At 39.0% G+C, this 14,941-nt stretch overlaps 2 protein-coding genes across 2 annotated transcripts in view; both read right to left on the reverse strand.

Annotated features, from left to right (window-relative positions):
- ep300b (EP300 lysine acetyltransferase b) overlaps nucleotides 1-10,733 on the reverse strand; it is a 53,757-nt gene extending 43,024 nt beyond the window's left edge. Inside the window, exons 1-3 of the mRNA XM_014012846.1 lie at nucleotides 9,176-10,733; nucleotides 6,711-7,312; nucleotides 1,682-1,852 (exon numbers count right to left, since the gene is read on the reverse strand). Of these exons, the coding sequence (XP_013868300.1) occupies nucleotides 1,682-1,852; nucleotides 6,711-7,312; nucleotides 9,176-9,269 (867 nt within the window). The 5' untranslated portion in view covers nucleotides 9,270-10,733. The remainder of the gene's footprint in view (nucleotides 1-1,681; nucleotides 1,853-6,710; nucleotides 7,313-9,175) is intronic.
- A 1,942-nt stretch (nucleotides 10,734-12,675) lies between these two features.
- xpnpep3 (X-prolyl aminopeptidase 3, mitochondrial) overlaps nucleotides 12,676-14,941 on the reverse strand; it is a 24,157-nt gene continuing 21,891 nt past the window's right edge. Inside the window, exons 11-12 of the mRNA XM_014012889.1 lie at nucleotides 13,637-13,757; nucleotides 12,676-13,541 (exon numbers count right to left, since the gene is read on the reverse strand). Coding sequence (XP_013868343.1) covers nucleotides 13,375-13,541; nucleotides 13,637-13,757 — 288 coding nt within the window. The 3' untranslated portion in view covers nucleotides 12,676-13,374. The remainder of the gene's footprint in view (nucleotides 13,542-13,636; nucleotides 13,758-14,941) is intronic.

A 14,941-nucleotide genomic window follows, 5' to 3' on the forward strand; every position in this document is an offset into this window, starting at 1 on the left:
TTCCAGTGAAATATATTTATGTTTGTGGTTGTAATGTGACAAAATATGGAAAAGTTCAAGGGGTATGAATACTTTTGCAAACTACTGTATATACATTAGGGATTTAAAGGCCTTGAAGACTGTTTATTTTATTTAGATTTAACCAGGAAGCTCCAGGTGAGATTAAAAAAAAACTCTTTTTCAAGGGAGTCCTGGCCAAGAGGCAGCAAAAGTTACCAAATTACAATTAGTTACACAATTAAAATTCCATACAAATTTTGCAACAGTGCAGAACAAACAAAAGCCTCTTTTCCCCAATTCTGTGTGGACAAATAGAACAGAGAGCAAGAAAAGGTCATTTGAATGCAAAGAGTAAGAACCATCGCTTCTCCGTGTGATTAATTCACAAATTTAGGAGGAATAATGGCCTTATAAAGGAAAGTGTACCAATGTTGCAACCTCCTGGTGGACAAAGAAGGCCGTCCCACTCGAGCATACTTGTTAGGATGTGTTATGACTAACCCTCAGCTACTGCCATTCTAGATTTTAGCTAAATAACTGTACATTTGTCAAAGCCACTGTTGTTTTTATGTTTGCCAAAGTCGGGTCGCTGTGGCAGTCATCTTATTTTGAGGTTAATACAATCTACAGTTGAAACCAGATGTTTAAATATATTGTATTTTCTTTATTGTCTGACAACAAATTAGACTAAATGCTTCCTGTTTTGGGTCAATTAGGAATCCTACAAACATAACATACATAACAAACATAACATACATTGGGGTGCAACAATACATGTACCCGTATCGAACCGTTTATATATACACATCGCACCGAACAATACAGATTTTAAAATTTTACTTTTTCAACATGTCTTCTGAAGATGCTCTGTGTTAAAGGATCAGTGTTCGACTACTCCACCTAGGCTGCATTTTTGAGCGTAGGTCCACGGAGAAACTTGCTGTTTCAGCAACATTTAATTAAAAAAAACTGTACTTTTGAGTTTAAACAAATGTTCATAACTAATATAAATAAATTACAAGTTTAAAGGGGCATGGAAATTTCTCTCTTTTGTATCGAAAAAATTTCTTTTTTCAAAATCACCAAGTAATAAAAACAATTTTTTTAAATAGGATCATGGTCATTATCTGGACATTTAACAAAACAGAAATAAACCTAAAATAAGAAAATTTCAACTGACTTAATGTCAGTGAGGAAAAAAAAGATTATATACTGTATATTTTGGCAGATAAAATAAAATTTTGGGGATGACAACATATAATTAGCACAACAAGTAAGGACATTTGTGTTTAATAGATTTCTGTTGTAACGAGTCTTCTTGACAATATGTTTTATGCCACACCTGACTAGAAGTACGGGGGGTGGGGGTGGGGGTACTAGAAGCTCAGAGCAGATAAATAAAACAGCAAAATAAATAGTTTGGCAGAGAAGATTTGGCAATTTTTTTCATGTGTGCAACCCACATACTCAGTTCTACTGCTGATCCCACAAATGCATGTTCCTTACAAATGTGGCACCCTTTAAAAGGGGAAATGAACAGACTTTCCAACAGTATAAGATTTATTACCAAGAAACATTGTTACGACAAATAAATAATCTACCAAACACAAAACTCCTTTCTTTTTGTGTCAAGTTTATATAAAATGAGTGAAAAAAACAAAAGATGACTAAAGAATCCTACCATCACCGGCATGCTTTGAGCTGGAGGTCCCTTCTTGTCCATGCTGAACTGGGTGGGCACATTTGGGCCTGGCTTATTCTGGAGCTGAGGGCCCAGCCCTTCTCCAGGCACTCCCTGGCCAGCAGATTGGCTGTACAGACCACCATAGGGGCCTGTATTGGCCATCATCATCTGGAGGACGACAGAAAACAGTCAGAGAAACCAAGAGAGGACGACTATCTGAGAACAAAAAGTAATTAAGAATACAGAACTACAATTCCTTTTCTTGATTATTCTTGTGGTTTGGTACTTGTTTTCTTTCAACTTTAGTTTTTTTCAACAATAAATTAGGAAAACTGACAGTAAACAACCCAGAAAAAGTCCACATCAGCTGTCAGTTTCAGTCAACTTTTCATCAGCTGAACTGTTTTAAATGCAACCTTAAAGGGATCCCTGATTAGTAACTTGTAACATTAGACTTTATTTGATAAACATATATTTTAACTGTAAAATAAAGACTGTAAAAATACTGTAGGATGTTTAGTTTTGTAAATTTTAAAAATATATATTTTAACACGGACGGAGCCATTTTATTTGCACACAAAGCATTCTGGGTAAATGATGATGTGGATAGGTCCTTGGTGCGAGGCTGCTAGTGAGCTATATCCACCCTGAAGGTTAATCTTGGACAATATCTGATGATCGACTCTTTCAAATGAAACCAGAGAGCGTTGACAGTAGGACTGTCGAATAATTTRGAGTAAATCGATTACAAAAAATCCTCGAGGCAAATTTATCTGCCTCAAAGTTTCGCAAAAAAAATACATACTGTTATAAAGAGTGCACTTTCGTCTGCCCGGAATGTTATTTTGTGTTACACACAATGCTACGACTGTCGACGTGTCACGCGTGTATGCTTGCTGAGCACTATATTTAGCTTTAGAAGAAGACGAAGAGTGTCGAAACGAAGCACTCAGAAAACGACAAATTATAAAAAGCATGGGAACATTTTAAACTAAACAGAAAAGACGACAACACGCAATGCTCTGCACATCCTCGATGTTTCTTTACCGGAACAAAAACAGCGGCTGCATGTACCGAACGCGTCCGGAGTTAACCGGTATCGTTCACGTTCCCTTTGGTTACCTAAATCTGTGATAAACTGTCATGTTYCAGATGTACGACGAGGAGGTATATTTTGGCTAACATTATTTGTGCTGACTAATCATGGTGACCTGGCAGGGTTTTATTAAACAGTGTGTAAGTTGTGTGATTAAAAAAGCTGAAACATGTTTATTTGTTGATATGCTTTTATCTTAGTTTAAATGATACTTGGAGTAAAAATTTCAAGTTTAAAAATATTTACTGAAGATAGTTGGATTTTTTTATTATTTGCTGCTGCTTTTTATGATTTTAGCCTTCATTATACTACTATATATTATTGTTTATAGCTAAGCAGTCAAGACTAAGTTTTTATTGCCTAAATGGGAGCCCTGCATCAACCTAATAACAGTCTTAAAATAGCTTTGTTACAATTAACGAGTGAACTCTACAAAACTCTATTGCAACACCCAAATGTTTATATTACCCATTTTACTTATCAAATTTCTAACCAAAAAATAAATAAATAAAAAATTCAATTTTCTAATCCATAACATTATTTACAGCATTTAGATTTTTCAGTGATGGTTAAAAATGATTCAATGACAGAGTGCTATTAATTAATGCCTCCTCAAACCTTACATACATAAATACAAACAAATGGAGTTTAAAATGCATTAATTAATACAACTGGTATTGTAATTTTACTTTGATTGCAGCAGGGTCATCAGCAGGTGTATTTTACCTCTTCTTAAATAACTGTATTTGTCATAAAATAAGCTTAAATAATTACTGCAGAACATGAAATTTTTTTTATATCTGATTACTCGATTCATCGTCAGAATAATCAATAGATTAATCGATTACTAAAATAATCATTAGCTGCAGCCCTAGTTGACAGAGAAGAGAAGACAGAAATGATTCAGTCTGCAACTGAAAATATGGAGGATGGAGGACAACAGAGCTGCTTCATGGTAGAAGAACCTCAGCTTAGCCTGTTAGCTTTTGCGCTAGCGCCAATGCTGTATTGCTTTATATGTATTAGCTTGGCGCTAGCGCGACAAACAAGCTAAACTGTTGTCCCCCATCCATATTTTCAGTTCCAGGCTGAGTCATTTCTACCTTCTCCTCTCTGTCAACGCTCTCTGGTTTCATTTAAAAGAGTCGATCATCAGATATTGTTCAAGATTAACCTTCAGGGTGGATATAGCTCGCTAGCAGCCTCACACCGAGGACCTATGCACGTCATCATTTACCCAGAATGTTTTGCGTATAAATAAAATGGCCCTGTTTGTGTAATATATTTTTAAACTTTTAGTTTAAAAATGATAAAAACTATACAGCCTACAGAATTTTTACAGTCTTTATTTTACAGTTAAAATATATGTTTATTAAATAAAGTCTAATGTTACAACTAATCAGGGATCCCTTTAATAACAGAATGTTAAAAATCTAACAGTGTTTTCACTAATACACAGTAATTAGCAGAAAAACAGCTCCATGCAACCATTTAACAAGGCTCTGCAGCAACTCCTCAGAGAAAATCAGAACTGTCATGTGGCTTATTGACAAGCAGGTAGGTTAACTATCGACACCACAGAGCAAATCCTGCGGTGCAGCTGCGAGTTCAACATTTAACCACAATCTTCCCTGCACCTGGTGTGTAGAACTCATCCTCAGCAGCATCATACAGGCAGCTAGCACACTACTCAGCTTTACTGAAACAGCTTCATTCTAACTGGACTGAAAACAAAGGAGATAGCTTTCGCATACATGTAAACTTGTACGGATTGTCCGGAAGTTGTAAGGATTTTACGTCATTTTGCAGGTATACGGACGTATAGAGCAATCTCACGGATTTTTTCAAAACCTCATTTTCAAATTTATCTAACATGTCAGAGCCTGTAGGATGATTTAAAAAACAATAAATAACAAAATAGCCATCTTCCACCCTTTTCTGCCGCTAGAAATAAGGTTTGAACTTTTTCCGCTCTCCTTTCCTCCTGCTTCGCAGCGGGTGCTTTCATGTCCGCAGCCGACAGACCCCACCCCCGGCGGGTGCGATTTTATACAGACTTTTTTGCAAAATTTACGGATTTTTGAGGCTCTTTATACAGGTAAACGTCCGATGAGGTTAACATGTATGCTATCGTCTTCAAACTCCAGTGGCACATTTTTATGTGACGAATGCAAACATTTTATAAACCTTTAAAGCACGGTTAATGTCACATTACACTGTTATGCCGAATAAAGTGTGCACAACACACCAAAAAACCTAATATTCACAAGCTAGTGACCAACAACTTAATGTTGAAAATGCAATAGAAAACTGACACGATTAGCGTCGTGTTTGTCACTGAAATTTAGACAAATATTTCCAAGTCTGTTCAAGACAGTCTTGTTTTTGTAATTTTCAGTTATTATTTACAGGCTTACTGTATATTCTTTGGTAAATGCAAAAATATGTGAAAAAACACAGCTTTACTTAGGCTTAAGCGGTATGAAGGTATTTTGTTATACCGCGATATGACAATGATCAAAGCCTAATCACTGCAACATGTTTTCATTATAGGAAGCTTCAAAACACATGCTTTATGTGAATTTTCTCTGGCAGTGTTAGTGTTTTTTCAAAGTTGATTGTTGTGAATCAACATGGAAAAACAAACAAAAAAAACTTCACTTAATACTGCAGTGCTCTTTGAATCCAATGTAGTTTCCAAGCCAAGCAGGAGTTGCCAGGTAGGAAATGACGAATTATTATACTGTCACTTTAAAATGACTATTTTAGACCCCAATAGGTTATAAAGATGAGGTGCAGGCTTTTAGGTAGAGGTGCATCAGGGCATCTTTTGGACACCCTGTTTGGTTTTCTGATTCTTTTAGTGTGGCGATGATGCACACTAGAAAGTAGGGTTGGGCATAATCGTATCGTGTGCAATTAATCGTCAGAAAAACATTAATCGATTACTTTTTGACACTTGACGATTAAAACGATTAATGCCACCAGGCAGAATCCGCTCGCTGCTCCTCTCTGCTTCAAATTTWAAAAAGTTCTGCAATTTATTTATCTATCAACACAGTTTTAAAATTGATGTGTAGCATGAAGTCTGTAATTTTGACATAATTTGGAACAGATTTTTATGAAATTTTTCCCACTAAATTGGTCATGTGACTAGGACATGAGGGTGTCCAGGGACTCCAGGGGATTAATCGTCAAATTAATCGTTATCGGCTAAACACCACAATTAATCGTGATTAATTTTTTGCCAATATTGCCCAACCCTACTAGAAAGGCCTACTAGCCAATCAGAATAAAGGTGGGCCAGGTCTTAGCAAAATGATGCGGCAGTGAGCATGCACAGAGCATGCACAAAGAATAAATTATGTTGGCTTGGAAAGAGGAGGTGGGTAACAACGTTACAGCTTCAGTAGCTGTTGTCACAATCTCAATGCGCAGCCTTTTTTTGTGCCTACTTACATTTTATAAACCTTTGTGGGGTTGACGCTTTCTTCCAAAATCCTAGCTAAAAGTCTGGTGAGGTGCACATGAACCTGTGTTTGGAGGTCGATTTGCGCCTACAAGTTTAAAAAAGGTGAGCAGCACTCTGCTATTTGCCATTGTTGCTAATGTTTCTCTACGCGCACAAGCGCAGAAGAACTATGAACTGCAGCCGTCTGTAGCGGTCACGCACAATTTCACGCCTCTGTGGGTMGTTTCCAAAAACCTTCACTAAAACCTGGATTCAAAAGCTTTGGTTCAATCAGATTTAAACTCCATTTGCCCCAAACTGAAGCCCTTTAAGAAGCTACAACAAGTAAGCTATTGTTGAACTTTTTCAAAGAACACCACTTTAAAACCAAGTTCAGTCCATTTTATGAGAAGCAGCTGCAACCTAGATGTCAGTTTCATGCCAGTTTAAACGTAAAGTTTGGTTCTGATGATGCCTACCTGGTTTAGCRCGCCAGGGTGCTGTGGTCTCATCCCCACTTGTCCCCCGGCTCCCATAGGTTGACCYCCCTGCTGTTGTTGCTTTAAGGTCTCTGCCAAAATATTGCTACTGTTTCCCAGTCCAGCATTTCCAGAGTAGCCCATTCTAGGGGAGCCATTCATAACCTGCGCCCCCATCAGCCCTTGCTGCTGCTGCTGTCCAGGAGGGCCTTTCTGAGCACTCATCATGGCCGCTGTCCGACTGAGCGCCGTCCCGCTTCCAATCATTCCAGCTTGAGGCATTAATCCAGGCTGCTGCTGCTGGCCCTGAGGATGCATGCCTTGAGGTGCACTAATGCCACTCATCAGTCCCATGGAAGTCCCAGATGGTGCGCTGTTGGACGTAGGGGCCCCCGGGTGTGCCGGRGCTCCAGCACGCAAGAGCTCGGACAGCTGCTTGTGTTTTGCAGCTGCATRCTGGCCGCTTGCACCAATCCCACCTCCGAGCCCTCCAAGACTAGTGTGGAACTGGCTGGCATCCCCTCCATTGGTCAGCCCATGGTCCGAAGAACTAATGAGCTCATCCGGGAGGTCGTGCTCCAGGTCAAAGAGTGAACCAAAATCTAGACATAAAGAAATGGAAAAAATACAAATATTATACCAACAAGATCAGGAGTTTATTTTACCTGTAACTGTTTAATCCTTCATCTACAGCTCATAGTCTGAAAACCAGTGCAGCTTTAAGTGCCTCTCAAACTGGACTTCCCTCCTGGGCATCAGTTTGTGGTTTGGAGGGGCTCCACACAGCTGATGCAGGGTGGACAAGGTGAGAAGCCGCAGAAGGTAAACACCAGGCAGGTGTGTGAATTTATAAAGCAGTTATATAAAAGAGGATAGAACAGTAGGAATAACAAAAAAAAGTGTGATTTATGAAAGGCAGGTGTTAAGAAAAGTGTCGGACAAATACTGAAATTCATTAATACTCTCATTTAATAGAAATTGAAAACGTTTCATCACTATCTTCACATCTAACCTTATTTTATGAGCATTCTACACATACTATTGAGACTTATGGACGTATTTAAAAGCTTCTTGTTGAGAATCTGAGGTGTTTTGAAGGACACGTTTAAAACGTGACGCTCGGGCTCACCGTCGTGCTTTTAGCAGCCAGACAATGAACGACAAATAAGAATGAGATTCGTTACACCACCGCTAGTTCAAGTCGACAAAATAAAGATGTAAACAAGTCGATTTGAGAAACAAATTAACGCAATTAGAATGGCTGTGTTTTGTTGAAATGTGATTAAACTGTTTCCATCGACGCATATTTTTTTAAAACTCCAGCAGCGCTTCGCCCAACTTAATCATCAGTGTCGAACAATACAATAGCTAGCTTAGACTGAAAACAAGAGTGGAGCTCGGGTAATAAATGCTTGTTTTGCCATGAAACGCATATTTTCCGTTACGGAAAGGGTTTGTACCCACTTTAATCGTCGCTGTGATTAAAAAAGTTCAACCCTACACTATTTTCTTAACGGAACTCAGCTGAGCCGCTCCGGTGTTGTGTCGAAAAAAGGCCCCTCTGCCATGAAAAGTCCCGTCACCGAAGACACATTTCTGAGCACTGWGTTTTAAAAGAAAAACGAGCGTAAAAACCACAAGTGACACAGACACTTGATTATCCGTGCACGATATCATTATTGTTGTTTTTAGAAGAGCTGGGCAACTATGTTATGCACAAGTGCTATTTCTAATCAGGAAACTAATTAGCCTACTAACACAAAAATCACATTTTCTATCCAAAAATGCCTCTTTTTTTGCAGCATTTATAAGAAATTTATTTAAGTGTGCGGGGACTATTCGGACACAAAAACACTAGTAAACGATGGATATAAACAGCAAATATTAATTAACCTTTGAAAACCTTGCTCTTGCATGTCKCTTTTCACTTTCACTGGCTTCAACCCCACTTCTTACGGAAGGGGTGCATTTTTCGACACAACACCGGTGGGGGTGTCTTTCTAGCTAGTTAGCTAGCTCGCTCGGTAACAGCAACTTTCTCCTAAAGCTCGTTCGGGGGGCGCTTATTTGCCACTTTGTTCATCAAATACCAGCAAAACGCCCACATTTACTCAACACGAGCGCTCCGACTTTGACTTAAACAACTTTTAATGTGGCGAAACAAGTTGAAGCCAACGGGGTAGTCTCGACTCGTCCATTGTTTGGAGGTGGATCTTTTTTTTTCAGCGGAGGCTAACGCACCAAAACAAACTACTGGAAAGTTGCTCTGGCCTCAGATTCGCGTCCCATTTCCCCACTTAAACACATCACACGTCTCAGTTAAGCACCTTTAAATGCATTCACGCCTAAAAGCATCATTAACATGACTTAGCAACTTTTAGCTCAAACTTCTAAGAGTGACCAGGTGAGCTGTGAAAAGCTACCAAAGCTAGTTTGTACTGGAATAATGCATGCGATATAATTACCATTTCCATCACTGGCAGACAATGAGAGAGCAGGAGAGGACAGCTTGGGCCTCTTGGCTGAAGGCGGGCCGGACTCCAGGACATTATCGGCCATATTTTTTTGACAAATAATGAAGAAAAAAAAAAACGTAAAAAAATGCCGTATTTCCTTTTATTTCCGCCTCCTACTACTCCAGTTCAGGAAGCGTTTCTGCTCGTTCCCCCACCGCTCGGGGGGACGGTAGGGGAGAGGACGGCGGCGTTACAACTCTTCGGCTCCCCGTCGGTGTTTTTTTTTTTGCACCTCTCTCTCTTTGCGGAGTCCCCCCCTCCTCCTCTTCCTCCACCACCCCTGTCGGAGATTTCGTTTCTTCTTCGCAGATTTGAACAGGAGGAGGTGGGAAGGTGGAGTCGGTGAAAAGAGCCCCGCTGACAGCCTCATGTAGCAGCCTCTGCGACACAAAAACCCGTCCGGAGATCCGTCCGCCGCCGAGCCGAACACGGTTCTGTCTCGGTCCACAGTCCGCCTGATAAATCCTGGATTTCAGCTCTAAGACACTGAGAAGAGTTGTTGTTGTGGTGGCACGAAAAAAAAAAACAGTTTTTAAACTTCGGGAACCCTTGTCTCATGCAACAGGAGCTCCTCACCTGTGTTTAGTGGTTTTTAAAGCTTCAAAATGTGGCAATATTGATGAAAATCAAACTTGAGGACTCTTAATGCGGGATTTTTCTTTTGCATTCCGGGTTATTGTTTTAAACATGCAAAAGGCACTGATATTTGCACATTAGAGTTTAAAAAAAACCTCTCACTAGATCACTGCTCTCGTGCAGTTTTCATGCACTTTTTTGGTTTATTGCACAAATTGATCTAATTATTTTATAGATCAGTCATGTTACTTATCTTGTGCTCCTGCAGAGTGTCCTCCTTGCTTTTAAAAAAATTGTCGCTTTTTAACAGCTTGTGAGGAAACCACAGAAAAAAATGGCTATTTTTTCGGCACAGCAACCCCCCCTCAATAAAATATATTTTTTGTTCTTCACACACAAAAATGCTCCCTGTGACTCTTTGTGATGAACTGCCCCCCTCCGTGTTTAAACCCCTCTTTCTTTCCACCTCTCCCTCCTGCCCGGCAGCAATTTATTTATATAATTGTCTCTGCGGGCTCGAGCCTTCCTCCACCACGGACACATACTGACTTATCATGTTTTTTTCCTCTTTTTTCCCCCGCAGGTTTCTCCCTCGTTGTGATGTCTCCAAGCTCTCTTCTTCCGCCTCTCCTCCCCGTCGCCGCTCCGCAAAGAAAAAAAAAACACCCCCTTCCGTGGGTTTATTTTCTCGGAGTGTTTCCTTATGCATACATGTTATATTTATATATAAATATATATATATTAATACATATATATGCCACTGAACTGGCTCTCCCCTCCGGTGGACGTCTCGTCTGATGCTTCCTCTTTCCGGACAACTCCGACAGGATTCGGTTACTCTGACGTCCCCCCGCGGGCTCCCGGTGCGGCTGCAGTCGGCTGCCGGAGTCGCTCCTTCTATCGGTTATCTTCTGCTCCTGACGGTCTGTCCGCCAAACAAAATGGCGGCTTGTTGTTTCTACTCCTCTGATACGGGAGGAGGAGGGTTAGAGGTACGGTAACATTAGGCGTGAGGAGGAGGAGGAGGAGGAGGGAGGGAAAAGGAACAAGAGGAGAGGTTCGTCTTCGTGAGTGTTCGGGAGGGTCCGGAAATCCGTCCGGTGTGTCCCGAAGGCAATTCAGTGGAAATGTATCTGACAATTGATTTCTGAATTCTGACAAAGGATGAGAGGGTGGGATTAGTAAATCTGGTAAAATGGGAAATGAATGATAAATAAATAAGGCTAATATATTTAACTAAGACTACGGATGAGGATTAGGGCAATGGGGAAAGAAAATGTCTATCAAATTCTGACCTGAGATTAAGGTCAGAATTCTGAATTTAATCATAGAATTTTGACAAAAAATATTAATTTTTTTCTTCAGAATTCAGAAATTAAAATTGGAACTCTGGCCTAATCTCAGAAATCTGGCTTTTGTTCTAAATTCTGGCTTTCATTTTGGAGATCTGACTTGCAGCTGTGGCTACACTGTAGTTGACCATCAGCGTGTGTGTGTGTGTGTGTGTGTGTGTTACGGGTTTTTCCTACAACGTGGGGTATTTTTTACAAAAAAAAAAGCAGCCAGGTGGGGACCGAAGTGAATCGTGGGGACCATTGTCAGGTCCCCACGGGTCCAAATGCATGTTAAAGGTGTGGGGTTAGGTTTAGGACCAAGGTTTAGGTRAGTTTTAGGGTCAGGTAAGTTTCTGTGAGGTTAATTTTAGAGTATATGGTCAGGGTTAGYNTATAAAGTCTAAAAAACATGAATGGAAGTCAATGGAAGGTCCCCACGGGGTTGAGAAACAAACGTGAGTGTGTGTGTTTGTGTGTGAACGCAGGGTTCCTACAGTTTAAGGCAAGCTAAATTTAAGACCTTTTAAGACCTATTTAATGCCACTTGAAATTAAACTTAAGAGCAATCTCACAATAAACACAAATGAAAAAAAAACAGTGACAATTTTAGCCAATATTTTTACAAAACAAGTATTCAATAAATTATTTAAAAAGATAAATAAATGTTACCAATTCTTTTAATATTTGAGAGGAATTACAATCATCCTACTTACATTTTAAGACCTCTGTAAGATTGATTTAAGGCTTTTTAAAGCTAATTAAGGCCTTATTTTTGGACTGATAAATTCAATGCCTTTTAAGACTTTTTAAGGACCCGCGGGAAACCTGGAATGGGTGATGAATAAAAAAAAAATTAACCACTTTGTGGTCTTTATGAGACTTGAAAATGCACTACATAAGTTCAGTCCATTGACCATTTTTTCTCCAGAATTCTGACATACGAGGCTGCAGGACGTCAGACAGGTGTACAAGAGTCTCCATTCTGGGCCTTGTAGGTCACCAATAAAACATTTAAATCAATTTTAAATCACCTGGTTCGATGTGTTTACGCTGTTTTTTTGTGTTGAAAGACAATCTGCAGGGTTTTGAACTAACTGCAGTCCTGAGAGGTCGGGGCTGAGCAGGAAACAGATTTGTTCAGTTCGGTTAAATCCTTGAGGAAACAGAATATAAACAATGAAAATCTACAAAGAACAAGTCATCCTCGGAAACTTAGTAACTGCAGAAAGAACAGGAACAGTGAGAGAGACCACCAAGACACCTGTGAGCTACGATGATGGTTGCCCTGGTTCTTTACAACTAAACTTTATGGAAGAGTGGCAAAGAGAAAGCCACTGTTGCAAAAATCATTGTGTTACCACATGACAAAATTTGTGCTTTGCAATGAACCAGTCACATGTAAGATAAACCCAAGTGGAGAATGAGCAGCTATGTAGGCTCTCAGGGAGCAGAGACCCCAAGTCAGCTGCACCACCTCACTTGCCTGCAGTTCTGTTAAAAGTAATGGGACAAACCTAAAGGATTATTTTAGTTACGCAATAAAATTAGTTTTTTTAATACATACAAACACAGTTTTCTGTAAAAGTTCACAAAGAACACAGACACCATAACTGAGTCACATTCATCAGTGCATTTTTCACATTTCAGATGTAAAAATAACTTTTTCCATTTAATAAACTGGACGCTTCACACTTCATTTAATACTACATGAACGTGTGTTGATACAGTCATACTCCCGGGCCGGCTCATAATTAAAGTAAGGTGAGTTAATGTTCTGCACTTGGTCTTTTAATCTTTTGTGATTCAGCATAAGACGAGAAAAAAGTATCTTTTTTTGGTATAAACACCTAAAAAAAGAAATATTCAATTTTTAGATGAAAACTAAAACTTCTGCTTTTTAAACCTGGTGTAAAATAAGGATCGCTGCATAAATGTTGCTCTGATTTGTAGCTAAATAAGGAACAAAAACCCTCAACACTCAGCTGAATTTCCTGTTCTGTGCATGAGGTCTCGTAAAACATAACGGCAGGCACACACGTGCAAGATTGTTCTTCCTTTCTTGTACATTTAGTGTGTTGACCAGTGGGAAGATACTACACTTGTCTGCAAAGTTTATGATTGTTAACATCAGATTATAAAATCTGTGCAACCAAGAGTTAGACTTACCAAAATCCTGATTTTTAAATTAAACATTTGAAAAGTAGAGCAGCCATAATCTGACCTATTTTTTTCTGTGTCCTATCTCATGGCACAAGCCTTCTCTACATCAGCGATGGTCTTTGGTGCACCAGAGGACAGAATCAGAGGTCCTCCCTTGTCTTGAATCACAACGTCATCCTCGATTCTGACACTCAGACCACGGAACTGCTCTGGAGCCTGCTCGTTGTCCTCACTGATGTATATCCCTGAGACGAAAAAAAACCCATAAGAAAACATGAGTCAAAGGAACAGCATCAGCTTTGGTTGAGAAAGAACAGATATTTATATCTAAAAAACAAACCTGGTTCTATTGTGATGACCATTCCTGGTTGGAAAGGCTGTGAGCGGGATAGTTCAGGAGTGTCGTGGACATCCATGCCCAGGTAATGGCCTACATGGTGAGGGCAGTACTGACGTGCAGCCTGAAAACAAAACAAAAACAAAAAAAGATTTTGATTGAATCTAAAAAGAAAAAGTAATAGAACTTGTCTTTTTCATAATAATGTTGTAGAAAGGCTGATAAAATAACGTAATGCAACTTATGTGAAATTAGCCACAAATAAAAACTCTGAAGTTTATTTATTGACTGTCGTTAAAAGCACAATAACGATTTTTGTGTTACCTAAAGATGTCACGAACTACATGACAAATTTTAAATAAAACTCTTAGAACATACAATAAATATAAATCTTCATCTGATTAACATGTAATATTAATTTTACAAGATGGCTGCCACATCTAAGCAACCTTAAAATGTCTATAATTCAGTCAGTTTTACAGATATTGAGCTAAAATTTGACACATTAGCTGAGTCATTCACATCATTGAAGCATTAACAGGTTGCACAATGTTATTTTTATGATTTGACCAAAATGACTTCTTTTCAGTCATTTCCATGAAGTTAAATAACACTAGAGTGAGACCCATATATCCCTTCCACTGTTAGCATCTGTGACAACATGGAGGAGCAAAAATGGCGACCAAACAGGGCAACATCTCACAACCGTCAAAGCAACTATTTGATTACCGGTAACAGCAAGCCCAGCTAGATGTCACTAATTATCTGTAATAATTTTACAATAAATCAAGATAATTGCTAATTCTGTTAATTTTATTCAATAATCATGTAAAACAGCAGATACACATGAAAAAATATATAAGTAACAATGATCTAAATCAGACCTGAAGTCAATAAATTAGACTTTTTAGCTAGTTGAAAAATTGTGACTAGTAATAAAGTATATTGTAAATTGTATATTTATTAAGATTAAATCTGCTTGTGAATTGAGACACTTCCTGTTTCTCTTCTGTTGGTACATTCATAACACATGGCTTTCTGACAGTTTTCTGTACATCAGAAAGATTATATACACTCATTAATACGTTTTACTTCTTCCTACCCCTTTTCAAACAAGATGAATGAGATTTATGCATGCGTATTGTTATGTGTGTGTGTGTGTGTATATATACACTCACCGGCCACTTTATTAGGTACACCTGTCCAACTGCTCGTTAACACTTAATTTCTAATCAGCCAATTACATGGCGGCAACTCAGTGCATTTAGGCATGTAGACATGGTCAAGACAATCTCCTGCAGTTCAAAC

Source organism: Austrofundulus limnaeus, unplaced genomic scaffold (assembly GCF_001266775.1).
Source record: "Austrofundulus limnaeus strain Quisiro unplaced genomic scaffold, Austrofundulus_limnaeus-1.0 Scaffold96, whole genome shotgun sequence".
NCBI lineage: Eukaryota > Metazoa > Chordata > Actinopteri > Cyprinodontiformes > Rivulidae > Austrofundulus > Austrofundulus limnaeus.